We start from the raw sequence: 27707 nt of genomic DNA on the forward strand, positions 1-27707 counted from the left end.
TTTCAAGTGCGCAAATGATAAATAAGCAGTCCCCGCTCACATCGTCTCCGAGTGGCTTGTTCTAAGCAAAACTTCTGCTGTCTTGGGCAGTGAGTGGGGCAGCATCTAGTATCTACCTAAAAAATAGTTAAAAAAAAAAAAAGTTTTCAGGCATTTAAATCCTTTGAGATTGGATTAACCAGGAAAACCATGTAAAATCACCTTTCCCCCTATCGCTTCAAAGCATTTGTTCGTTGCCAGGGGACCTACGCGCTGTTCAGAGGTGTGGGTACGCAGTACACTCCTGGCAGGTCAGAAATGGCATTGAATGGGCTCTCCTGCAGACGTGTGAACACAAGCTCTGGGTCTGAAACCACCAGACAGACCTCTGTCACTTGCAGAAAAATACGAGGAATTGGACTGAGTCACCCCAACAGTACCCCCCCATCGGCCACCTGGGTGTCCACCATTCAGGTGTGAAATTCCAGGCTTCTGTCCGTCATCCCAAACTCTATACTCCCGGAGCCTAAAAGATTACTCAAAGATGAAGCTGGTCCAAATAAAAATGATTGTGATCATAATTTACATATAGCTAACGCTGAACCACTACAGTATTGACATGCCCTAAGAATTTTACACACGTTCTTTAAGTTCATCCTCCTGGTGACCCTTGGAGGTAGACACCATAGATACCCCTTTTAAGCCCCATTTTCCCTCTAAGGAACTAAGGGCTTGCAGCAGTTAAGAAACTGGCTTGAAGTCTCACAGCTGGTAAGAAGCAAACAGACTGGTTCTTAACCCCCAGACCAAAGTGCTAACCAGCACCGGGAACTGATAGGACGGCAGGAGTGAGTGTTCCTTGTAAGGTGGCAGAGGTGACGATGAGCAGCCAGCTGAGTGGGAGCAGGAGACAGGGGCGGCTCTTGCTAAATGGAGGAGGAAATGATAGTGCTGAGTATCCAGCATTTAGTAGGTGCGCAGTAAGAGAGGGCAGTCATGAGCTCTGCTTTTCATCTGTCCTTTGGGTGTTATTCGGATATTTAGTCAGAGCCAGCACTGTCGTGTCTGTTGTGGTGGACAGCAGCAAGACCAGAGACAAAACAAGCGAACAGAGACACGTTTGCAGATGCATAGGACATTAGGCGCAGAAGTGGTAAAGTTAGCCCTGGCAACAATTAACCACGGTAAAGAAAGACAAGAGCAGAGGGCAATTACTAAGCTTCAGGAAGTGATCGGTTGGCAGGTGGAAGAGGTTTCACAAAGCACAGAGCATGGGCACGGAGGAAAGGGAAGAGCTGGAATATGAACAGCTGAAATGATCTAGGTGGCAGTGGGAGTGGGGCAGACTGTCCTGTAAGGTGTTTAGCAGCATCTCTGGCCTCTGCCCAACACCACTCTCCCCGCCCAGTGGTGACAACCACAATGGCCTCCAGAATGGCCCTGTGTCCCCTGAGGGGACCCTAGGTTGAAAACCACTGGTCTGTGTAAATGGCTTTCCCTGGCATCGTACAAGGCAGTGGCTCCTACAGGGAGAGTTTGGTTCTCTTCTCTGCCATGTGCCTTCCTAGTCAAGCCATTTTGTTGCCCTGAGCAACAAACGAGGTTGAAATAGATTATTTCCCCACTTCCTTCCTGTTCTTACATTCTGTGATTCTGATTTCACACGAAGGACGTGGTGATCTTACGAGTAACTTGAGCACTGGACATGCAGATACCAGCTTCCTTCGGATTTAATTGTTCTGGGTCAGAACTCAGAATGTTCCTCATACGATTTGAAAATGAATGATCGGATAACCCTTTAAAGAGCAAAACAGAAATGCTGTCTCCTGTAACAGCACATCCCAATTCCGCTGATCTTCTAAAGGAGACTGACTGTTTTATCTTTGCTGCTGGTAGTCACCTACCACCTGCCTCTAATAAGACATGCCGACTCTCTGATTTAACCGTTTTTAAATGGTAACTTCTCAAATTGATTTGTTCCCAATGTATATTAATTTACATTGGCACACTAATGAACTATAAGTCAGTTACTCTCTCCTAAGAAATGCCCGTTTACCTCCTAACTTAAATTTTACTAAGAAGCATTATTTGAGCCAAAAAAATCAGAAGAATTTCTCATTGTTACATCAGAAAAGAAACTGTCTTAATATCAAGCTTGTCTTGGTGATTGTTTTTCCAAACTCTTAGTTGGGGAAAATGGGCTCTGTGAGTCCATATAAAGTCACCAAAAGGAAGTTGTGCCTTGACTTCAGAGTTTTAGGAGACGTTTCGCTGAAAATCTAATGAGGTTTGTGCTGCCACCGTAGAAATTGCTAAAAGCATTTGGAGCATATTTAGTGTGGGGTGGGTGACTTGGATATAGACAGAATGATTTTTACGATGATCTTAAATGATTTATTTACATTATTCTTCTTTCTACAATTAAGTGGTACAGCCTCCAACCATTACTCAACAGTCTCCAAAAGATTACATTATTGACCCTCGAGAGAATATTGTGATCCAGTGTGAGGCCAAAGGGAAGCCTCCTCCAAGGTGGGTGTGATTTCTGCTCTGTTCCACAACTGGAAATAAATATCGCTATTAATATTGAAGTTAATTTCAGGTCCTGCCTATCTCTGAAGTATCATGTGTAGGCTCATGGTTTTGTCTTTCTGATGAATAAAAGTCAGAGTGTTCTTCTTGGAAACCCACATAAATTGCATTTCTGTACTCACACCCTTCACAAAATGCTCAAAAAATGGTAGCAAGATGTGGAGGAAAGCCTTCTTCTAATGGCTCTCCTGCCCTTGTAACATGGACGCACCCATTTTTCTCTGGGCCTCGTTTCTTCATCTGTAAAATAAGGAAGTTGAATTTAGTGACTTCAAAGATCTGTGCTTGCTCTGGAGAGGTCTATAAAATAGCCCTAAGTGGGTTTTCAGACTTGGCAGGGCTCAGCACTCCGGATTCTCCATATGGATCTTGGCATGAGCATTGCACAGCATTTTAGAGGTGGGAGAGACGTGAGAGGTTATCTGGTCCAACTGATAGATTTTATAGACGGGAAACTGATGCCTGGTAATGCTTGGCAACGTAGCCAAGGTCCCTCAGCTGATTAGCAAATACTGTCACTTCTGCAGTAACATATGGGAGTTTAGGAGAGTTGGGTTACTATTATTAAAATGTAATGTGGATTTTTAAGTAAGAAGGAAGTGAAAGTTTCTAGATTTTTCATTTCCTTAAATTTTTTTTGATTCTTATGTTTTTTTGAGAGACAGAGCATGAGTGGGGGCGGGACAAAGAGAGAGGGAGACAGAATCCGAAGCAGGCTTCAGGCTCTGAGCTGTCAGCACAGAGCCCAACGTGGGGCTTGAACTCACTAACCGTGAGATCATGACCTGAACCGAAGTCAGATGCTTAACCGACTGAGCCACCCAGGTGCCCCCTAGATCTTTCAATTCTGAGTCTATTGCCAGGCTTACCCAATTGTCACAGATTGGCATCTGAGAAAAAGATTACCTGGTAAATACTTAAGTATGTCAAAAACATCCATCAGAGGTTTGCTTCAAAGCAGTCCGTTCTGCCATATTATTGGAAACCTCTGGTACTGAGCCTGAATGTGATGTCATTTCATGGAGTTCCCCTTCCATTTCACACTGACGTAATACTTCCTGCGACTCCCTGTAAGTCAGGATTTCTCCCCCTCAGCACTACTATTTGGGGCCAGATAGTTTTTTGTTGTGGGGACAGGGCTGTTGGATCTTTATCAGCATTCCTAGCCCCTGCCTCCTCCGTGCCCCCCCATCCCTTGCCACCGCCTGCCCCCAGATGTTGGGTCAACCACTGACGCAAGGATAAGCAATGGGAAGAGAAATCTAAGTGGTCCAGGAAAACATAGTGAAGTTTCGAGATTCATGCCTTGGTATGAGCATGGCCACTTTGATGTATGACTAGTTATAAAGTACTTAATTACATGGGCGTGGTGACTTCTATAAGGCAGTCTTTTGTATAAAAAAAAACTGAAAAAGAAGAATTTCAGTTGGCAATTTGGAATACTTCCTAAGAAATTTACAAAACCATCTCTAGAACTGAAAATTCTCAAAATGTATTTTTTAGCGAGTTACCACTTTTGATAACCAACCTTGAAAACACAACTGAACTCCTCCTACTTCGCCCCCCGCCCCCAACTTACACTTTGCATTTCGGTAACTTGAAACTGCTCTGATCACTTTCAAACGCACACATGTATTAGTACTTGGGAAAGCCTTTCTTGTCACGTTGCAGCCCAGGGCAAAATTTTATAGACAGGTTATCAACTCTGTGAACAATGGAGTTTACAATAAAAATGCTAATAAAACTCTAAGAGAGCGTGCCCTGGAGACCTACTTTCTGTATTTTCTTTGAAAAATGACAGGCAATTTGTGAGATGATTTCCTTGAGACAGATTTCAGCTAGTTCCAGTGAAGACATGTACCTTAAAATGTATGGCCAGCACTTTTTTCTAAGTCACGATTCAGTGAAACATTTTAGGTATGGAGACTGTCGCTCTTTTCCTGAACATTACCATCTAATTACTATTTCTGGAAACCTACAGAACTGCTAGGAATTTGTTGAAGAGTAAGTAATCCTGTTTTTTCTTGACTGTTAACAAGCTTAATCCTTTATGTGTTGGGTAGCTTCTCCTGGACCCGAAATGGGACTCATTTTGACATAGATAAGGACCCTCTGGTCACCATGAAGCCCGGCTCAGGAACCCTCACAATCAACATCATGAATGAAGGGAAAGCAGAGACCTACGAAGGGGTTTATCAATGTACAGCCAGGAACGAACGCGGAGCAGCAATTTCTAATAATATTGTTGTCCGTCCATCCAGTAAGTGGGACTTGTCCATCCAACAGGACCGTATTTAAAAGGTGGCTCTGAGACTCAGCATCTGTCACTTCATCCAGATGCTGGCACAAGAAAGCAGTGCCATCGATTCTAATACTCTCACCTTGTTTTGCATGAAAAGTATAGCTCCTTTCCACTGTACCCTAAGTTCCTCAGCCCAGTGCTTTGCCAACCCAGGATGTCTTTTCGGCAAGTCCAGAATAAAAAAAAGCACCAGTAGTAAGAAAAGCGTTTCTTTCCTGATAATTGTAAGTTTTAAAAATACGAACTTTCTTCAAGGTTCTTATGACTGTTTGCTGTCACAATAAATTGATCAAATTATTGATTATCAATTTCCTGAATTGATCAAATTACTAATTTCTCACGTATCTTGTGTATGGACCAACTTCTGACAGCCAGATGGAAATAAATTCGTTATGAAATGGATAATGGGTAATTAACATTTTCGTTTCAAAGATTCACTGGAAATAGAGTGGCCTCAAGCCTCGATATTATTATGGCTCTTTTTACAGTAGTTACTACCGTGGTGTGTCAACAATGTGTACTTAAACAGCACGTATTTAAAGAACAGTAACCACTTGCAATTCTGGTCATTTTAAAAACTGTTTTTATTCCCTGTGTTCATTATTGGAAAAAATTACAAATAACAAAAAAAGAAATTGAAATCCTTCCACTCAATCTAGTAACCACTGCTCTTTCCATGTTTTCTAGGCAGATATGTATGTATGTGTTCCAAATGAGCTCATTCTGAAGTACTATTTTATAACCTATTCTGACTTACCTGCAGATAATATATATTCTCATATCAATCTTATTATAAATAAAGATACTTAATATATAATATTGTATGATACTCACAGGTGTATATATACAATTATTTAACAAATCTTTTGACATTTGGTGTTCTCTAGTCTTTTTTTTTTTTTCTTTTGAGAGAGTGAAAGAGAGTGGATGCACTGGGGAGGGGCAGAGGGTAAGAGAGAATCTCTTGCACGCTCCGTGCTGAGTGTGGGCTCGATTCCATGACCCTGGGATCATGACCTGAGCCCAAATCAAGAGTCAGATGCTCAATCAACTGAGCCCCCCGGATACCCCTAGAGTTTTCCATTCTTTTGTGAAGAACACGCTTATAGCGAAATTATTATGTATCTTCGTAATGATTTATTGAATAATACAGATTTTTAAACATGGAGTTGCTGAGTCTGCATTTATACTATTAATGGCAGTGAGTGAAAATCATCACATTTTGACTTTTAACATTGTATTTAAAAATTATTCCCTTGTTATCTTAATGCCTATAAATTCTGAGTTACCGTTTCCCCAAAAGTTTATTTTGTCTTTCTTTCCAGTGCTCTTTTTATTTTTCAGTGCAGAGATAACTTAGAAGTTATTATTTTATATCCTAGGGTCACCGTTGTGGACCAAAGAAAAACTTGAACCAATAACACTTCGAAATGGCCAGTCTCTGGTCCTTCCCTGCAGACCCCCACTTGGATTACCACCACCTATAATATTCTGGATGGATAATTGTAAGTTTAAAATGTTTTTAAGTTTATTTATTTATTTTGAGAGAGTGCGTGGGAGGGGCAGAAGAAGAGGGAGAGAATCCCAACCAGGCTCTACACTGTCAGTGTGGAGCCTGATGTGGGGCTCAAACTCATGAACCGTGAGATCATGACCTGAGCCAAAATCAAGAGTCAGACTCTCAACCAACTGAGCCACTCAGGCAACCCAGATAATTGTAAATTTTAAATATATGAACTTTCTTCAAGGTTCTTATGATTATTTGCTGTCACAATAAGTTGTTAGCTCTCGTGATTCATAAAACGTTTATAAAATGTTTCAGAGATGCTCAGAATAAATACTCATTGAAAGAAACAACATGTCATGTGCAACATGATTTTCTTGAGCACCTACTGTGAACTGGACATTGCTCTAAATAAACCAAATTCCCAGATTCCAAAGCAGACTCCAGGCTCCGTGAGCTGTCAGCACAGAGCCTGACCAGGGCTCGAACCCACGAACCGCAAGATCACTACCTGAGCCAAAGTCGGAGGCTTAACCAACTGAGTCACCCAGATGCCCCTTCAAGTTTTTGGTTTTTTTTTATCACCAACAACAACTAATATTTATTGGGTATTTACTAAGTGCCAGTCCCTTTGCTGAGATCTTTATGTAAGTTATCTCACCAGTTTTTTACAACAACCCCATGAAGCATGTCTGCTATATTCTTTTACCTTTTATTTAAAAAAATTTTTTTATTGGCATGTAATCAACATACCATGTCCTGTTAGTTGCAGGTGCACATTATAGTGATTTCATATTTTTATACATTATAAAATGATCCCCACGATAAGCCTAGTTACCATCCATCACTGTACAGAGTTATTACAATATTACTGACTTATTCCCTGGGCTGTACATTACCTCCCATGACTTACTTATTACTGGAAGTTTGTACTTCTTAATGCCCTTCATCTATTTTGCCCACCTTACAACCCCTCCTCCTTCTGGAAACCAACAGTTTGTTTCCTGTATCTGTTTTGTTTTTTAGATTCCACATATAAGCAGAATCATACGGTATTTGTCTTTCACTGTCTGATTAATTTCGCTTAGCATAATACTTTCTGGGTCCATCCATATTGCCGCAAATGGCAAGATCTCATCGTTTTTAATGTTGAGTGGTATTCCATTGTGTGTGTGTGTGTGTGTGTGTGTGTAGATATATATATATATATATATATATATATATATATATATCACATATATGTATATATATGCCACACGTATGTGTGTGTGTGTGTGTGTGTGTGTGTATATCTATACATATATATACCACTTCTTCTCTAATCCATTCATCTGTCGATGGACACTTGGGCTGCTTCCATATGTTGGCTGTTATAAATAATGCTGCAGTAACATGGGGGAGTATATATCTCTGATTTTCATTTTCTTTGGATAAGTACACAGAAGTGGAATTACTAGATTGTAGAGTAGCTCTGTGTTTAAGTTTTTGAGGAAATTACATACTATTTTCCGTATTGGCTGTGCCAGTTTACATTCCCGCTAGCAGTGCATGAAGGGTCCCTTTTCTCCACCTCCTCTCCAACACTCGTTTTTGTTTTTTTGATAATAGCCATTCTGACAGGTGTGAGGTAATTAAACCTGTGGTTTTCATTTACATTTCTCTGATGAGCATCTTCTCATCTTCTCATCTTTTCACTTTTATTTTATTTTATTTTATTTTATTTTATTTTATTTTATTTTATTAAGGTGTATTTATTTGTTTTTGAGAGAGAGAGAGAGAGAGAACAAGCCAGGAAGGAGCAGAGAGAGGGAGAGAGAGAATCCCCAGCAGGCTCTGTGCTCTCAGCGCAGGACAGGGTGTGGGGCTCGATCTCACAAACTGTGAGATCATGACCTGAGCAGAAACCAAGAGCTTGATGACTGAGCCACCCAGGTGCCCCTCATATTTCTCCTTTTAGATGAGGAAACCGGGGCACAGAGAATGGAGTCATCCATTAGGCACTTGAATATATGTCTGCTCCACCCCTAACCTTGAGGGAGTTGTTTTTTTTTTTTTTTGCTGCCTCTCCTGCCCTCCCAAACCTCCTGTGCTAATAGTTTCTTAAAGGGACACGTGGTTCTGCTTGGTGATAGGGAAGCCAGGGTTTAGGATGTGAGGGGCCTGTAAGAGAGCCAGGTGTAGAGACCAGGAGCCCCCCAGGGAAACCTGGGGGAGAAACCAGCCAAGCAGATAGATGAGAAGGAGAAGTCACTGAGGTAAGAAGATAGAGCAGGGTCCTCGGGATAAAGGGAAGCCAAGTGTCGAGAAGTCAGAACAATCAACCATTTCAAAAGGTCAGATAACTTCTGATCCGACTGAAAAACAACTATTGAATTTGGCAACATGGAGATCACCGTTGACCTCGACAAGAGTCCTGTACATGGAATGGTGGGAAAGAATGCAAAATATCTGTAGGGAATATAGTCTATTTTCAGCAACATGATTTCCTCTGAATTCACAGACGGTACACATTACTGAAGAGAAAATTTAGCTCTGATATTTAATTGCCATATTCAACTCTTCTATGAAATTACTCCAAGAAAACCTCACAATGCAATGAAAAATAAACATACAAGTGCATAAATGAGCAAACATATTTTCCTGTTACTGCATAACAGCTTTTTTTTAATGTTTATTTTTGAGAGAGAGAGAGAGAGAGAGACACAGAGCATGAGCAGGGGAGGAGGGGAGAGAGGGAGGACACAGAATCTGAAGCAGGCTCCAGGCTCTGAGCTGTCAGCACACAGCCCGACACAGGGTTCGAACTCACAAACTGCGACATCATGATCTGAGCCAAAGTCAGACGCTTAACCGACTGAGCCACCCAGGCATCCCCATAACAGCTTTTTAACAGGTTTAGAAAGAAGCGGCAACAAATCAAATATAAATGAGCGGTGTATGACATCAAAAATAACAGTATCCAAATGTCAACTGTCCAAACAAGGCCCAGTACTTGGTTCTTCTTCAGAAATGATGACCTTTTCACTTAATAAGTAGACAAATACATGCAAAGTTTCACAATCACGAGAATATGTCTTTTTTCCCATATTGCACTGCTGGCTGTGTAATTTACATACATTTTAGGCTGTTGGCAAAGCCTTCACCTTTCAAATGAAATTGCATCTGGAATACGAGGGAAAAAATCAGATTTGTGTAGCATTCTTCTTGCAAGATGACGTTGTCAAGTTATTCCTATCTGCATGCATTTTTTTTCTAAGTATAAGGCAAAGGCACTCTATGGGCAAGTGCTAGCACCCTCTCAAAGTCCTGCTCCCGTTAATTTGATCTGCCAACACCTATCCGTAATAAAATACAGCAGGAGGATTAGAAAAGAATAAATGTGTGCTTGTCTTTAACTCTTTGTATTCATTCAATAAATGTACCGTATTTTCCTGAGTTATTTTTAAAACAATCACTTCCGTGGGGACTCGTGGCTTATAATCATGGGTTTCCAACCACCCGCCAGACCCCCATCTTGACCAAGAACTTGACTGACATGGCTAACCAGTGTTCTTTCAAACTCTGGCTCTGCATTTCCCTGCCCAAAGGAGCTTCAGGCCTTCAATCAGAATTCTGCATTTTGTGTAATGTTAGGTGGGACACCTTATGCAGGGGGAGCCACTGCTTGGCTCAGACTGGAGAATTCTCCAGAAGATAGAACACCCGGCCCGGAGCTGCGAGGATGGACAGGTTTCCTAGTGCTCTCATTTCAGAGGCACAGAACTCTCAGGGCTCTGGGGACTGGGCCAGAAGCTTCAAGCCCAGTGTAAATTCATGCATAGATCAGAGGCCCCACTTCTCCAAACCTTTCACCTACTTAGGAAATCTTCCGTGGGGCACCCGAGTGGCTCAGTCAGTTAAGTGTCCGACTCTTGATTTCAGCTCAGGTCATGATCTCACAGCTTGTGAGTTCGAGCCCCACACAGGGCTTTGCACTGACAGCTGGGGGCCTGTTTGGGATTCTTTGTCTCTCTCCCTCTCTCTATCTATTCTTCCCCCACTCGTGCTCTCTCTCTCTCCCTCTCTCAAAAAATAAACTTAAAAAAAAAAAAAAGACGAGACAAGAAAAGAAAATCTTCCTTCAGTGTCTGAGGCTGGACAGTTCCTTAACTGGCCCTGAGGGGAAATAAACTGTTAAGCATGAACCTGGAAAGTCAGAGGGCTGACTTTAATTTTATTTAATCACAGAGCCCCTAGTAAGGGCCCAGTGCGGTCTCAGTACCAGGACAGCAAACTCAGCAGACTGTCTCTGCCCTCCTGCAACCTAAATCCTAGGGCACAAAGACACGCCATAAACTGCACGCAGGGCAAGTAAAATATGTCGCAGGGTAGAAGGTGATGTAACTCCACAAAGAAAAAGTAGCTCAGGTGGGGGTGGGGCGGCCTCTGAGGGGCTCGTCTGCAGTCTGCTGTTAATTGCCCATGTGCTACCTGATTCTTCAGTGAGGCCACGGGCTCTGACAAGGAGAGAGCCTGGGACGCAGGGTGCCTCTCGTGGGACCTAGCTCACGGTTAGGTGCTCTCACAGTATTTGGTGTCTGACCCGGCAGGTAGAGGCTGCCCAAGTTAACATTCTAACAAGGCTTTTTTTTTTTTTTTAATGAGAGAGACAGAGTGCGAGTGGGGAGGGGGCAGAGAGAGAGGGAGACACAGAATCCGAGGCAGGTTCCAGGCTCCTGGCTATCAGCACGGAGCCCCGATGTAGGGCTCCAACCCACGAGCATGAGATCATGACCTGAACCGAATTCAGGCACTTAACCCGCTGAGCCACCCACCTTACAAGCTTTTTTAACGTGTTTTCTAAGATATGTGTGTATATGTGTTTAACATTTAGGGACTGATACAAATATTAGGAGGAGTCCCGCAAACTCTTTTGTAAAGCAGTTTTTGGGTTTACATTTGCTTAATACACATGACTGTGCAATTCTAATCTCCCTGCTGCCCCCGCTGCAGAGAAATTAGGGACTGGCAGGCACAGCTGGAGTTTTAATGTGTCATGCTGTTGTTGTTTTTACCGTTACTTGGTTTTACTTGAAGAGCTTCATAGGGGAAAACGTTCCACTGAGGTTCACCAAACTATTAGTAGATACCTCTGTCTTGATCGTTGGGAAAGTGGCCACTCTGTGATGGAATGATCTGGATTTCTCTCTGCCTTTCCCCAGCCTTTCAAAGACTTCCACAAAGCGAGAGGGTTTCTCAGGGTCTGAATGGAGACCTTTATTTCTCCAACGTTCTCCCGGAGGATACCCGTGAAGACTATATCTGTTATGCCAGATTTAATCATACTCAAACCATACAGCAGAAGCAGCCTATTTCGGTCAAGGTGATTTCAGGTAAGAGCTCAGCCTCCTGCATCTCTCTTGCAATGATGTTTACAAGTATGCATAAAATACACTATTAAATACTACTGACGTTGAAGTAAACAGCGTCATTGATAAGGAAATTACCCGTGAAGAGTTAGTTACAGAAGTGTTGATATATAAAGAGCACGCATAACCAAAATACTGTATTTTACATTCGTTGTTGTTTCCACGGTAACTTTCTGAATCTACTTGGTATCCTGAGCGTTTGTGTGTGCATTATGCCCCACGATGCCTTTATTTTTAAAAATTTTTTTAAGTTTTTATTTATTTTGAGAGAGAGAGAGAGAGAGAGAGAGAGAGTGTATACCAGAGGGGGAGGGGCGGAGGAAGGGAGAGAGGGAATCCCAAGCAGCCTAAGTGCTGTCAGCGCAGAGCCCGACACGGGGCTCGAACTCACAAACCCATGAGAGCATGACCCGAGCCGAGATCAAGTGTCGGATGTTTAACCGACTGAGCCACCCAGGCGCCCCATCCACGCTGCCTTTGATTGGCAGTCCTGAGGCTTCAGTTGTGTGTTCCTAGGTTACTGGTTGGGGGGATGGCTGAGTGAATTAATCAGTTAGTCATGTACAATGTAAAAGTCTGTATTTACTTGGTAGGGACGGCACTTGGTCAGAGAGGCTGTCTGTGTTTGCTTTTGTTGCCCGATACTTTTATGTAGTGCCTTCTCCCCTACTTCTTGCATTCTTCATAATATTCTGTTTATTTCAGTGGATGAATTGAATGACACTATAGCTGCTAATTTGAGTGACACTGAGTTTTATAGTGGTGAGTTATGGTGACTGTAACTGATATTTCTCTCCTTCATTGTAGAATTTAGTCCACTAACTTCACCTCCATAGCTGTTTAACCTTATATCTTCGTGAAATTCCTAGTTATGTGTTTAATACCGCTGGAACAAATGTATGTTTTCTGGGAAATTTAGTTATAAGCTTATGTCATGTCACTAAAACATTTTCCACGGTGTATGTATAATAATGAAAGTTATTATCTCTGTTTTTATGTAAAGCACCATTTCACATGATTTGGGGAAAAAAACCATTCATGTATGTTCAGAATTATATTTTTCATTTTGTGTCTTGTTCACAAACTTTTCTCATTAATCAAATAAAGGTGCATTAACCTGCTAGAATACTAACTCATCAAAGTCTTAAAGTAATCGTTAGCAACTAACATTAAGCAGATTTTGATAGTAAATCATCACGCTTTCCATGTGTTTTCACATGACATTATCAACGTCATCTGATCAACAATAGTATTTCTCTTAGTTTGGTTTAAAACCAAGTCACTGTCTCCAGTGGAAATCATCTTTTTAAGAATAGAGCATTTACAGTTAAGGTTCTTTTAAAAAGAAAAGAATTTCATTTCCTTAAGGGAAATGTGACTCTCAAATATAGTCTATCCATGAAAATGGTGGTTTCTGGATATGGGTCCTTTTAATTATCTCTAAGGCAGAATTTCTGTTGTATTAACTTTTTACCCTTGAGATATAAAGTAAAAAATATTAAGGTACTATCAATGACCAGAGTAGGCATATCACAACTCCTGCCTTACTATTTCATTTTATCTTATTTTATTTTATTTTATTTTATTTTATTTTAATATATTTATGGTAAAGATGGGCCTCAAAACCATCCCCAAAGTGATTTCAGAGACATAAGGTTTCCTCCACAATTTCTAAAGTCCTAGGAAAATTCTAAGTCCTCTCAAATAATACCTTCCTTGGTATTCAGGTTTTTTTTCTTCTGAGAAATGAAAATAATTCACATATAACGTTTTTTAAGTTTATTTATTTATTATTTGGAGAGAGAAAGTGCAAACCAGGAAGGGGTAGAGAAAGGGAAGGAGAGAGAGAATCCCAAGCAGGCTCCACCCTGTCAGCACAGAGCCCACCGTGGGTCTTGAACTCACAAACCACAAGATCATGACCTGAGCCAAAATCAAGAGTCGAACGCCTAACCAGCTGAGCCACCCAGGCACCCCTCGTATATATTACCTTTCACTCAGATTTTGGGAGCATCAAATAGATAATGCACTTAAATAGTGTTGAAAACTGTAAATGGTTATAGAACCTTAAGATGGTGTAATTCCTACCTTAAGGGTTTCTGAGAGGCCATCAGAAGATAAGGCCACATTTAGGCAAAGTTTCTGTAAAAAGGAAGATGGCCTGACTTGAGCCCTCTTTATTTTTTCATTGATGAAACCAATTGCAATTTATTTGACATTCATTATTCTTAATTTATGGCGCACAATTTGCCAGACCTCTTTCAGTAGGTTTCTTGTTTTGTTTTGTTTTGTTTTCCATAAACCTTTGCAGTTTGTGGGTCTTGACATTTAGACCTCCACCATAGATCTTATCTCCAGGATTAGTCGATGGAATTGACTATGATGTTGTCCCTGACCAAAATCATAGTCACAGTTTTCAGAAAAAATCTAACACCTTCCAGAATATAGTTAATTTTCCCTTTGACCTGAGCACTAATTTTAAGGGGTGGAGAATTTGATAACGTGACTTTCCCCTGTATGTCTGCATTTTGAAAATTTGCCAACCCACCAAAAATTCATGAAAACCTAGCCTAAATTAACAGAACACACAAGAGTAAAATAGTCCTTACTATCCGTGCTTACGTAACCACATTACTTGTGTTCCTCACTGAGTGAGCTATGGCTGTTCGTAAGGCAGAGTGTGGATGTGTAGTTTAACAAATTCCACAGTGTTAAGTGGTTTTGAAAAGGGATTAGAGTCTTAGGCAGTGAACTGTGGTTCTAGAAATACATATTCATAACTTTTAATCCATATGATTTTATTGTTTGCAGCTAAACCAAATAGAGAGAGGCCACCAACCTTTTTAACTCCAGAAGGCAACACCAGTAACAAGGAGGAATTAAGGGGAAATGTCCTTTCGCTAGAATGCATCGCAGAGGGGCTGTGAGTTGACGCTTTCTGTCGTGATGTACATTTCTTGCAAAAACGTAGTAGGTTGGTAGAGAGGCATTAATATCACAGCAAGAGGCATTGTCTTATACGAATCCCATCAAGCATCAAAAAAAATGATAGGTATTTTCAAAATAGGCCATATGAACCTCATATTAGTGAAATAGTCTGTTAATATAATAGTGTTCCCCTTGAAATAAGTATGTGTGATCACCTTACGATTATAACTAGGATATATCGCTTTGCTACTGTTGTGTAACAAACAGCCTCAAACCTTAAAAAGAATAGCTATTTATTTATCATGAGTCCTTTGTCCACAGGTCTTGGGGACATTGTGTAATGGGTGAGATGAGGACATTTTAGGTTGAGCTTGTTCATGCACCTGCTAGGCAGCTCAGCTGTGGGTTCTTAGTTCTGAGGGTCTTCTGGCTGCTAGCAGGACAGCTCTTGGCCATGCGTTTCTCCTGTCCCTCTAGCGGTCTAGCCCTGGCACGTTGTCCTAACAACAGAAGCACACATGGCCTCTTAGGGCCCAGCCTCAGAACTGGCACACTGTCCCTTCCACTCCTTCAAGTCACAGGCCTAGCTTCCTTATGAATGTCTCTCCTCCTCCTCCTCCTCTTCTCCTCTGAATGTCTCCTCCTCCTCAGAGCTGACGCCACCCTCAGAACCCATGTGCCCTTGACAGGAATTCCAGGGAGGTCTTCGCTCAGAGATGAGAACAACAGTTCTGGTAGATACACACAAGAGGCAAGTTTCTACCTGGTTCCCTCGTAGGCCTGGCACAGAGCAGGTCCTGTTGATACGGGCACATGTGCTGGGAACATTGAACGGAATCTCAGAAACATCCTTGTGATGACATGTTCCGATCTGTGCTGTCCTTGATGCTGGTCACCCAGCATTCTCAAGTTCCTTCCCAGAATGGGTCTCCAGGAAATGGCTTCACTGCTCACTGTGGGAGACACAGGGAGGCCTCTGCTGGTCATGTCAGGAAATCGCAACACACACTTCTCAGTTCCTCCCGTACCTGAAAGCTACCAACCCCTTTTAAAGATCTAAAATATATATCTTGCCCACCAGAATTAAAAAACAAACAAACAAAAAAACTTTGGAATTTTCATCATCATGGTGTTAGTAAGTGGTTTACTCTACAAAATCTTAACTTTTGGGAGTAGGTATACCCATTCTCACAATTTTGGGATTCTCCTTCCCACAAATGGTCTTTTATGTAAAAACTAAAATATGATTGATATTTGGAAATTGCATCGAACTTCCAAAAGAATTTTTTTAAAACCTTGGAATTTTGTAAAACTAAGAGTGGGGCTCTCTTCATTTATAAGCCAATAGCTGTAGGACTCAGAATCAAAATACTTCTCTTTCGTAACAACTGCCCACTGGGTAGTAAGGAAGCCTCCAGAACAATTCATGACTTCGTTTGATGTCATGCTTCTATCTCTGTCACCCTCTCACCTTCAGATCGTATGAGATACAGATTATCTGACTACAAAGAAACACCAGAATATGCTATCAGATAGCACATCTTCATATATATATATATACATACATATATATATATATACATATACGTATGTATATGTATATGTATGTATATATATATATGAATCTTTAGCTTTTCAAATGATTTTACATTTTATACCTCTTTTTATATTCACAGCATGTTTTATTTTAGAAGCTATTTCATCAAATACATGTTCAATTATTTATATTCAACTATGCAAACCAAAAACAATTCTCTAATCAATTAATCCCACTTGAATTTCTAATGGACAAATATTATGATCTCCCTGAGGGCCTAGACCTTTTTTTTTTTTTTTTTTGTCTTTATCTTCCCAGCACTCAACTTAGTGCTTGGTCTGTAGTCCAGTGCTTAGTAAATGTTTGTGTCCAGTGGATTTTTATTTTACCCTTGTGGAAATCTTGTAAAATCACTAGGTCAAAATTCTTCCATTTGATGGGGATATAGGTATAAAAGTTCATGGGCACAAATAGGTATGTCAGCTCTTTCTCTGCATTTTTTTAATGTTTATTTATTTTTGAGAGAGAGAGAGAGAGAGAGTGAGCATGAGTGGGGGAGGGGCAGAGAGAGAGGGAGACACAAATCTGAAGCAGGCTCCAGGCTCTGAGGTGTCAACACAGAGTCCGACGTGGGGCTCGAACCCAAAAACCATGAGAACATGACCTGAGCCACCCAGACGTCCTCTTTCTCTGCGTGTTTAGCTCTAGCTGATAAAAAAAAAGAAAACCTCGGTATCATTAATTTCGTAGTAACACTTTTGATTGATCCTTCATATAAAATTTTCCAAGAGTGCCTCATGGATCAGAGCTTTGCAGAAAATAATTAGGTCCCTTCAGTGAAGTCACTTATGCCAGCACATTCATGGAATCAGGGAAGTCAAAATTTGTGGTGCACCATGAATTAGCATGGGGCTGCTTGTGTGAAAAGGTAGCTTATGGACTCCAATACAAGGTTTTGAGCATTATTTTTTCAATGTTTATTTATTTATTGAGAGCGAGAGCAGGCAAGCCAGGGAGGGGCAGAGAGAGGGAGACAGAATCCCAAGCAGGCTCTGTGCTGTCAGCCCAGAGCCCAACGTGGGACTTGAACTGACAGAACTGTGAGATGCTGACCTGGGCCAAGATTAAGAATCAGGAATTGGATGCCTAACAGACTGAGCCACCCGGGTGCCACCCCACCCCCCACCACCTCCACCGGGGAGTGGGGGGGAACTATTTATAACAGTGTGATGCTAGTTACAGTGTCTTTATATTTCTCATGATCTTTATACAAACAGTTTGTTACAAACTTGCATGAAAATTCACCCTCAGAAGCAATTAGGTGAACTTCTCTGTTGTAACATTTATTTATTTTCTCAGGCCTACCCCGGTTATTTACTGGATAAAAGAGGATGGCACGCTACCCACCAACCGGACATTTTATAGGAACTTTAAGAAAACTCTGCAGATTATTCAGGTTTCAGAAGCAGACTCCGGAAATTACCAGTGTATAGCCAAAAATGCATTAGGAGCAATCCATCATACCATTTCTGTCACGGTCAAAGGTATATAATTGTTTCAGATGTGTTTCTCTTGCCTTCATGAGAACTCGTAAATCTTCAGTTAAATATGCTTCTGATTATATTCTTCAGTAGTAATAAGTGTAAATTTATATGAACATTCCCAATACCTTGACACTCTTCACATTACTATTTATAATGCATCTCAAGCCGGTTAAAAATTCTCTTCCTCAAATCTTCCTCACAGAAGAATTCTGCTTCATAACTGTAGAAAGAATGAGGGAAATCGAAAATCGCCATTAAAATCCCACGGTTATAACTGCTGCAGGCAAGAGCCAGTAATGAAAGCTGAGATTAGTGGATAAAACTTGAAGGAGAAATAGGGTGTCTGCATAGCCTCAAAGTGTTTCTTCTCACACACACCCCCAAAACTTAATTACGGAGGGGGGTTTAACACATGTCCACAAATTCTTTAGCATTCCTTTGGGTAGGAGATGGAACTGAATTTCCCTGCCCTTGAGTGGGGGCTGAACTTAGTGACTCACTTTTAATAAATAGATTATGGAAAGCAGGTGGATAGTCACTTTCAGAGGAGACACGTGACAGACATGGCCTCAACCAAGTAAGCCAGGTTAACATAAGCCGTGATAAGTCATGTTGGTGTCATGTATTCCCTGAAAGATGGATGCAGTAAGAAGGGTCCATCACCCCAAACCTCAGTGTAGAGAAAACGTCAGACAAACCCAAGTTGAAAGACATTCTACAAAACAACTGATCGGCAGTACTCTTTAAAAGTATCAAGGTCATGAAAGACCAGGAAAGGCCAAGAAACTGGCAGATGGGAAGAGACTGGTAAGGAGACAGGATAAGTAAACACAATGTGGCGTCCAGGACAGGGTCCTGAGACAGAAACGAGGCATTGGTAGACGAACTGGAGAAATCCTAATAGAGGGTGTAGTTTAGCTAATAGTATTGTACCGATGTTAATTTCTTGTGTTGATAATTGGACCATGGTTACGTAAGACCTCGCTAGAGAAAGCTGGGTGAAGGGCTCACGGGGCACTCTATACTGGCTTTGTGACTTCTCGAAAGTGGGAAGTCTTTTGAATTGCTTCCTGGTTTTATAATTAGGTGTATTCTGCAGGACTCAGAACTTAAATTCATGCTTCTCAACCCGTCTCTGTACTGTAAATTGCTCTGCCTCTTTTGTGAAATCTGTTACCTCTTTCATGCCTGATGAATTTAACGTAAAATGAGATGACATTTGTAGCACAAGGGTCTAGAAACAATACACAGTCGTCTGTGAACCTCTTTAAACTTTCTTTTGAAAATCTCAAGTGTTCTTTGGGACATCGCTTACAAGTCTACCCACTCTTAAGCAAATGAAGCTAATAGATGTTTTGCAAAATACTTATTCTTTATTATTAAGATAGTTCGACATACTAAATTTGCTAGAATACTTGCATGATTGAAAGTTTTGTGGGTTTTTTTTTTCTTTCCTTAATAAAGCGGCTCCATACTGGATCCTGGCACCTCAAAATCTTGTACTGTCCCCGGGTGAGGATGGGACGCTGATCTGCAGAGCTAACGGCAACCCCAAGCCCAGGATCAGCTGGTTATCGAATGGCGTCCCAATAGAAAGTAAGTTTCCTCGCCTGGCTCTGGTTGTAGTCTCAGCGGGGAACACAGTGGGAGGATGAAATACCGGTGGTTAAGGAAGGAAGCCGTGTGCAGTTAAAAAAGAGGCACCAAATTACCTTTAGATGCTTATTTTATGACCTTCGGGTACTCCTTAGGACCAAATAGTCTGTGCTCTTAACGTGATGCTGTGTGCTGATTGGGACTTGGCAATATTCGCCGTGTTCTACGTGGGCCCTAAGAAGAATGACAGGATCAGAAATAAACAGGACTGAAAAGTTCAGATTATCTTTTTCGTTCAAAATGTCAAGTGGCTCAAGGAAATGTTGTAGGAGTCCAGGGAGATGCGGGGAAGGCTAGGGATAGAGCCGGGGAATGTGGTGAGAAGAAGAAACACAGCTGTTGTCATTTAAAGAGTTCTCATTCCTAAGCATAGCCAGGATGTTCCTAAGTTCTGTGGTCTTCAGAGGCTGTCCTGTTTAGAGCCCTTCAAAGAACAGGTCCCCTGACCATGGTTGTATGCTGGACACTCCATCTTTGCTAAGTTTTCCCTCCCCAAGTATGCAGAGGTCACCTCGAGCAATACTGGCTGCTGTGTGCCACCTCATGAGCCACCTTTCCTGGACCGCTCCCGGCTTGCTCGCTCTCAAGCCAGCTTCCCCAGCCTGCCGCCGTGCCGCCCAGAACAGTCCCCCAGGGTGTGGCCACAGTCCTGTCCTCCGATCTTCTAGCACAGCAAAGGCCAGTTTTATAAAACCTGGTTAAAGGCTTGAAGATGAGAGAAGGCTTGAGGGTTATGGCAAAGAAAAAACAAACAAACAAACTTAAAATGAATATTGTATCTCCTTGCTCACAGATTCCTAAGTCACAGCCATCCACAGAGATCCCACTCGGTCTTCTTTTTTCCCCCAACCTCAGGCAGCAGTGGGTGGTGACTGCACATTTTCCCCTTCTTGGAGTTCATACCTTCTCTTACACCCAGAGAGAGAGAGAGAGAGAGAGAGAGAGACAATCAGCTTTTGTTTAAAACCCAGACTCAAGATCACCCTCCTAGCCAATAGTATAATAATCTGCAAAGATATTCTTAAGTTTATTTTTATTTATTTTGAGAGAGAGAGCAGGAAAGTGCAAGAGGGGCAGAGGGAGAGGGAGAGACAGAATCCCAAGCAGGCTCCAAGGCAGGGCTCGAACTCATGAACCATGAGATCATGCCCTGAGCTGAAACCAAGAGTCAGACGCTTAACCGACTGAGCCACCCAGGCACCCATGCAACGATATTCTTGAGTCACAATGAAGACAACCTTCAGGCTTATGAAGTAGAACACCTTTGCTCCTCATTACCTCTGAGCCAGAATCAAAAATTTGTTCTACTTTTACTTGACCTAAAGGTCCATTAAACTGCCTTTCCTGAAACAGTCTTCACCCTGCGATGGATCTGAGAGCTACCAGCAGTATTAAATGGCTTAGTCCCCATTTCTCACTCACAGGGTCTTACAACTGTGGGTCTAAACCAAGTAAGAGCTCCCCATTCCATGCTGTTTATTAGGAATTTGTGTCACACTACACAGCACTTATCAGATACTCTAAAACAGACAGTCTGTGGTTACTGTAAAAGGAAGTATGTTCCAGGAAGAACACAGATTCTAAAGAGGCCAGGGGCTGGGGCTTGGATATTTCCACTCCCAGTTTTAACCACGATCAGGATCAGGAAGAAGTGCAGAGAGTACCTTGTGGTTGTGCATTGGGAAGCTGTTGCCAGGAGAGAAAACAGAGACGGTAGGCATACAGCCCAGACCTAAAGAAGAAGTTTTATGGTGCGGTATCTGATTTGCTCAGGAATGCATAAACAGTGGCAAGAAAGGACGGGGCGTGCTCCGTACTGTGACGGCACATCGTGCAGCTAGGGGGTTCTGTGCCCTTTACGAAAGGTTAACTGCACACCTGAGATCTGGCCTCAGGGGGACTGACAAGTGGCGAGGGCTGTGCATCTCACCCCCCGGCGGAAAAACCAGGGAACTAGAGAAGGTTGGAAAGATAAACCCCTTCCTGATCCATGGTTCATAGTCCGTCCAAACCTGGCACAGGCAACATCTCTCGGGGAGCCTTGTGGCTCCAGTTGTACTAAAGGCTTTGAAATTCACTCGTAGACACCCCTTTAAATGAGCTATCTGCGGGGAGCAGCAGTTGGGAAAGGCCTGCCTGGGGAGGGGAGGCGCAGGACGGCGGCCCTGAGATATAAGTTAGGCCCTCTAGAACCCCAGACCATCTGATTAGGTCCCGAGCAGAAAGAGTTAGAACAGAATCTCCCAAATCAGGTTCCAAATTAGTTCATTTCTTCCATCCTGAAAGTATGCATCAAGTCCCCACTGGAAGGACAGCAAGGAGCTGAGCAAAGTTAGGATCAAGATTCTATGGTGCCCACAGACCCAGGGTCCCCTGACCTCTGGCGTGCCTCAGAGCAGTCCCTCTGGTCCACAAGCGGGGAGAGACACCATGCAGCGTGGCAGCAAAGCAAGGGCCCTCCCTCGCCCACCAGGCTGCCCTGCGGTGCCGGGAACAGGTGCCATATGCTTATACCAAGGTGATATGAAGTGTCTGAATGGTGGCTCTCTCCACATCTGGTGGCCAGGCTGAAAGTGCATGGGTTACTGTGTGGAATCTCATTGTTGAAAGGTGATGGCCTGAGGCACCTGGTGGGGACCCTCATAGCTCTCTGCACAATGATACTACAGGGCCCCCTTGTTCCCTACTAGCCCCTGGCAACTGATCCATCTCCCAGTTCTGCTGAGTCTTGCATAGCTAAGTTCAAAGCGAACCCTACGTGTCTCCACCTTGTGTTGCCCTCCCCTGATCCAACAGAAGGAGTATGTGAGGAAGAAAACTGTCAAACAGTCGGTAGAAGTTTGAGGAGTTTTGTGCCTCTGCCCTTTCTATCCTGGTTGATAATTAGCCCATGAATCTGGAGGCCCGTAAACAGAATTGCCTTTGAGGTTTGGGAGCCATTCAGGACATGGGAGACGGGCTTCTTTCTCATCTGCAGCTTGTTGAGCTGTGCACCTGTAGATGCTTCCGGCAACGAGGGAGCAGTGGTGGGAGGGGGAGGGGTGGCAGAGAGGCAGGGTTGGCAAGGGAGAGCAGTCTGCTGCGGTATACAGAGGTACAGAGTGGGCCTGGTGAGGATTCCTGACCTTCAAGGGGGCCTAGAATAGACCCCAGACGTTAAATGGGAACATAGGCCATCTGGCAACAACACCCTTCCACCTGAGAAGCTGCGGAAACCTTGCGGGGGTGGGGGTGGGAGGAGCAGGCAGCTGCTGAGGGTGAGGGTCAGGGAACGGCCGTGTCTCTGCAGCATCATGCAAAGAGCTGTGCAGTGTCCCCGCCAGGTGCGACACAACAGGGGACCACACTACCAGACACACCGCCTCCCCACTCCTGACTGTGGACAGTCACCTAAGGACAGTGATATCTCCTAGCTCAGCAGGCCCTGGCTGCCAAGGGCACATAGACCCTACAGAAGGAGAATCAGCATCACGGAGAGGGAGGCGTAAGACTAGGGCTCTGTTAACAGAGTACTGCGTTATCGATTTGTGACTGCATTTCAGAACTGGAACCACTGTCCTAGAAAACTAGAAGAATGAACTCAGAAAAGTGTCTGGGGTCTAATCGCAAACTCTTCCAAAGCTCTGTCCTCCCAGGACTGGCCAGGTTGCTTTAAATGTTCCTTGAAGCAAAAAACAAGACCAGACTAAGTATGGAATTTGCCTAAAACTACCTAAAATATTTTTTTTAAACAATCTACAGAAGTCAGAGCAAAGAACACAGATGTACAGAGCTGGCACCGGAAGAGATCTTTGATTTTATCGTGTGACCTGCGGTGTGTGGGAGGGTGTGAAAGTAGCACCCGGAACCAGGAAGACGACGTCCAAGGCCAAGGCCATGGACGATGTGAACCTGTCCCTGTCTTAAGAGTCAGCAGATGAGCCTAAAACATGTAGATCTTTAATCGTCCCCTATTTGAATAGTGGAACAGCTCAGAATCTTCCAGGTGGAGCACTTACAAGATCTCACCATCATTGTTAAAAGGTCCCTTTTCTCTAAGGGATGAGGAGGAGAAGGAATGAAAAGAATGAGAGTAGACAGGTCTCCTGTGGCCACACTTCTGTCTTTGGCTGACATCAGACGGAGATTGAAAGCCGGGAGCACAGGAGAAGCTGCCAGGGGCATGGAGGCCTGGTCCAGGCTGGTCCCCAGATTCCACCAAGGCGTCTCCCTTCTCCCTTTTCTCCAAAGTAAAGGGCTCAGTTGGCATTCCCTTCTGGGGGATGGAGTAAGCAGACGAAGGAAAATCTCCATCATGGCCAAATGTTCAGATTTCAAGGAGATGTTTATAAAGTAGACGGACTCAGAAAATCTGAGCCTTCATCTCATGCTAAACCACCAGGTGCTCCAGTCTCTAATTTCTCTTCTCCAAAGTGCACGTACTTTCTAGTTAATCCACTGCATAAAGTTCTTTTTGAAATAAAATGATGCAATAGACACAAAACTATCTGTTAAATTGATAGTGCTCTCTACACATATGAGGTGGCAATAATTATCATTCTCATTATGTAACTGCTGGAAGCATTTCTAGTTTGGCCAGCTGTGTCAGGACAGTTGGAATAAAGGAATGTTGGGGCACCTGGGTGGCTCAGTCGGTTAAGCGGCCGACTTCAGCTCAGGTCATGATTTCGCGGTCTGTGAGTTTGAGCCCCTCGTCGGGCTCTGTGCTGACAGCTCAGAGCCTGGAGCCTGTTTCAGATTCTGTGTCTCCCTCTCTCTGACCCTCCCCCATTCATGCTCTGTCTCTCTCTGTCTCAAAAATAAATAAACGATAAAAAAAAATTTTTAAAAAAGGAATGTATTGTTGGAAAGATATCAGCCCAGTTCTGAACCTTATCTTCGGGGCTCTAAATTGTACATGATGCCTCTATGCTCAAATTTCTTTCTTTGTTGTTCATTGATAGCAAAAGAAGTTGCTTATTCCCAGAATTAATCGTTATTCCTTTGGATAACTGGGGTTTGGTTGCTGGAGAGTTACTCCTATCCAGTAGCCAGCACAGAGAATCCAAGGGCTTCCAATATCTCTACACTAGCAATTTTCTTCTTTATCCAGTACCGACTGAGCCTCCATATGTCACCGCGACAGTTCCCGGGTTTGTTTGTGTTTGTTTAGTTAAAGTACTTAAGGAAAATGTAGCCCAAATCCCCGTGGCGAGATATTAGCTTATTCCCTACTCTTACCTAAAGGATTTATTTTATTCCTAAACACCTTGCCAAAAAATAAATATTTGAAGACTGCTCCATTAAGCAGCAACAAGGCAGGTACAGTCAGATGCCTTTCAGGTAAAGAGTAGCATGGAGATGAGTTGACAGCAAATAAAAATGCAAGGGCGGGCTACAAAAACGCTTTTTAAAATGGTTTATGTCGTGATTCATGAGTTCCCACTGAGGGAAGATTGTCCTCCTGGCTTCATTAGTTGAGCTGGTCTTCCGAGTTTGTGGTGATATATTTTTATTATAGTTTAAAAAAAACAAACCATAACATAAAATTTACCATCTTAATCATTTCTAAGTCTACAGTTCAGCAGTGTTAAGTATATTCATATTACTGTTGAATAGACAGACCTCAAGAACTTTCTCATCTTGCAAACCTGGAGCTCTATGCCCATTAAACATCACATGGTGGTGTAACTTTTAAGAGGTCCATACACTCAAGGAACGTGAAGAGCTCTCCTCACATATCCAGAGAGATTCAGGCCAGGGCTCTGCCTGAGCATCATCGCTGTCTGAAATGCCCAGACACTACTCAACCGGGCCCCCTGCTGCCTACAATGTCCGCCGAGGTGCCGTCAGAATGGTGGGCACTGAGAGCCCCCCAGAGTGGCCCAACACTGAGTGCCCAAGTGCTGGGTCCAAAACTGCTGAGCATAGCTGACAAAGAAAGAGATCCTAGAAACCCTGCTCTGTTCCAAAAGCTTTGCGTGGATGGATGTCACTGAGAGTGGGTGAGTCAGAAAGGCCCCGGTGATACTAGACTTGGGGTCTGGGACAAGTATACCCTTGGTGGCCCCGGGGTATACTGCATTCTCAGGGTACCTGGCTGCCTGCCACAGCCATAGTTTGCTTCCTAGGCCAGTGTGACATTTCTGTCCTCTGCTGTCATGTATTGATGCAGTCTTTACCCTGTTAGAGGGATTAGAACTTGTATTTATCTTCTGGTTGGAAGAGCATGTTTCTTAAGGCAATTTTGAAATATTCAGAGTCATAAGCAGCAGAAAGGAGCTAAGAAACCAACTCAAAGGATCCAGGCATCCCCCATCACTAGTGAGTTAACTGGAGTATCTAAGGTGATTTTACAAATTAGCTATTAGTTGTGATGGGAGTGTTGAACAACCACATACAGAACGGTCTGACGGTAAATTTTCTGTGGTTTGAAGCCACTAATTTTGTAACTTGCTACAGCAGCCATGGTGGAAAACAAACACAGCATGCGTGAGAACACTACTCCAGATCCACATACTGAAACAAGGATGAGTAACTATAGTTCTGTTTATTTGTATGAAAGTGAGTTAATAAACCACTGATGAACCAAACATTTGAGACTTACACGGAATCAAAGTGTCCAAATGCGATGATAAGTATGTCTTAGACGCGCATCTTCTTTTCTGTCATCAAAGAGAAAAAAAAAATGGTGTTTGGAATGGAAGCAAAGTCTTCTTTCTTAAGTGGGTCAAGTTGCAAGAACGGCTTTTGGAGAAAGAGTGCTGTCACTGAGTGTTGATTTGGATCAGTGTGCTGAGGCCGGTACCTGTCAACCCTTTCAGTGTGCTTTTAACGCGGTGTAAGGTCACAGCCTAAGGTTCAGCACTCGCAGAAGGGCATTTATCTCCAGGAGCACCGCACTTCGACGTTGCTAGGCATGGCCTGGACTAAATTCTCACCTATTATGGTACTCTCATTCCACTGCAGTAAGGATCAGTCCTGGTCCTGACTTTGGTTTTTTGGTTTCTAGGTTTTTTGGTTTTTTTTTTTTTGGTTTTGGTTTTTGGGTTTTTTTGTTTTTTAACATACTTGAGAGGTTTAGCTAAAAAACACTCTCTTTAAGAGAAGTTTCGCATAATCTGTTTCGGCCTCAGGAATTTCCGATTCAGGAAAAGAAATGTTTGCACGTTTGATTATTGGCCCTGTATATTTATGTATGTACCTATAAATAAATAGGTATTCATTTATATTTTAGGTATTTATTTATTTATATATAAATATAAATAATATATATAATATTTCTATGTATAATATAATAATAATATATAACATATATTTAAATAATATATATAATATATAATGTAATATATAGAATATATAATATAATATATATAATATATAATATATAACATTTATATTTATAGGTATTTATTTATTATTTATCTATTTATGTCAACGAGAGGCTCGTAAAAGACACAGGTTTGGATGGGCTAGAGGGTTTCTGTATTTTCAATGAGCGTTTGCTGTCTCCTCTCGATAAATTAACTCACTTCTTCGTAAAGAACCACAGTTTCTTTGTGAAAAGGCAACGCCTTCCTGAATTTGTATTGCTGTTTTCACCTAACTTGTGCTTCCCCCCACTGCCGGATCTCTCAAAAATGATATTCAGTTTTACGGACTGAATCCACTCAGGACTAAATGAGTATTGAGCATAACCCTATGCTGACATGTGATAACTAAAATCTGAGGAGGGAAAATGATGGTTTCTGCCTGGGTTCTCAGTCTCCTCCTCCTTACTGCACATACCTAGATTCGTGTGTGTTTCTGTCGTACTTACCATAATGCAGACCTCAAACTGCACATCTTTTAAGCAAAGAGGAATAAATAACGTGCTTTTGTTTTTACACCCAGTTGCCCCTAATGACCCCAGCAGAAAAATCGATGGCGATACCATTATTTTTTCGAATGTTCAAGAAAGATCAAGTGCCGTGTATCAGTGCAATGCCTCTAACGAATACGGATATTTACTGGCAAACGCATTTGTAAATGTGCTGGGTAAGCGCTCCCTTGATTACAGAAATGACAAGTTCAGTGAATGACTGCTGTAGTCTTCCATTCGTTCAGCAAAAATATACTGAGTACCTACCATGTGCAACACACAGAGGACTGAGAGCTAGATGGGGTATATGAAGGTGGATAAGATACAGACCTTGCCACGAAGGCTATTATACTCTGGCCTTGATGTTCTTTCATAAGACAGTTCTTTTTTTTTTATATATCTATTTATTTATTTTTG

The 27707-nt window shown here is 42.5% G+C and overlaps 1 protein-coding gene across 22 annotated transcripts in view; it reads left to right on the forward strand.

Moving 5' to 3' along the window:
- NRCAM (neuronal cell adhesion molecule) overlaps positions 1–27707 on the forward strand; it is a 284783-nt gene that overhangs the window by 209013 nt on the left and 48063 nt on the right. For 17 of the 22 annotated variants that reach the window (XM_019451160.2, XM_053896803.1, XM_019451145.2 and 14 more), the window contains 9 exons: positions 2406–2511; positions 4635–4831; positions 6256–6378; positions 11579–11749; positions 12491–12547; positions 14597–14708; positions 17610–17794; positions 19259–19390; positions 27323–27466. In XM_019451160.2, the coding sequence (XP_019306705.1) occupies positions 2406–2511; positions 4635–4831; positions 6256–6378; positions 11579–11749; positions 12491–12547; positions 14597–14708; positions 17610–17794; positions 19259–19390; positions 27323–27466 (1227 nt within the window). The remainder of the gene's footprint in view (positions 1–2405; positions 2512–4634; positions 4832–6255; positions 6379–11578; positions 11750–12490; positions 12548–14596; positions 14709–17609; positions 17795–19258; positions 19391–27322; positions 27467–27707) is intronic. The other 5 variants (XM_053896796.1, XM_053896800.1, XM_019451156.2 and 2 more) reach the window with 1 other exon arrangement.

Source organism: Panthera pardus, unplaced genomic scaffold (assembly GCF_024362965.1).
Source record: "Panthera pardus isolate Hobbes unplaced genomic scaffold, ASM2436296v1 HiC_scaffold_8, whole genome shotgun sequence".
NCBI classification, from domain to species: domain Eukaryota; kingdom Metazoa; phylum Chordata; class Mammalia; order Carnivora; family Felidae; genus Panthera; species Panthera pardus.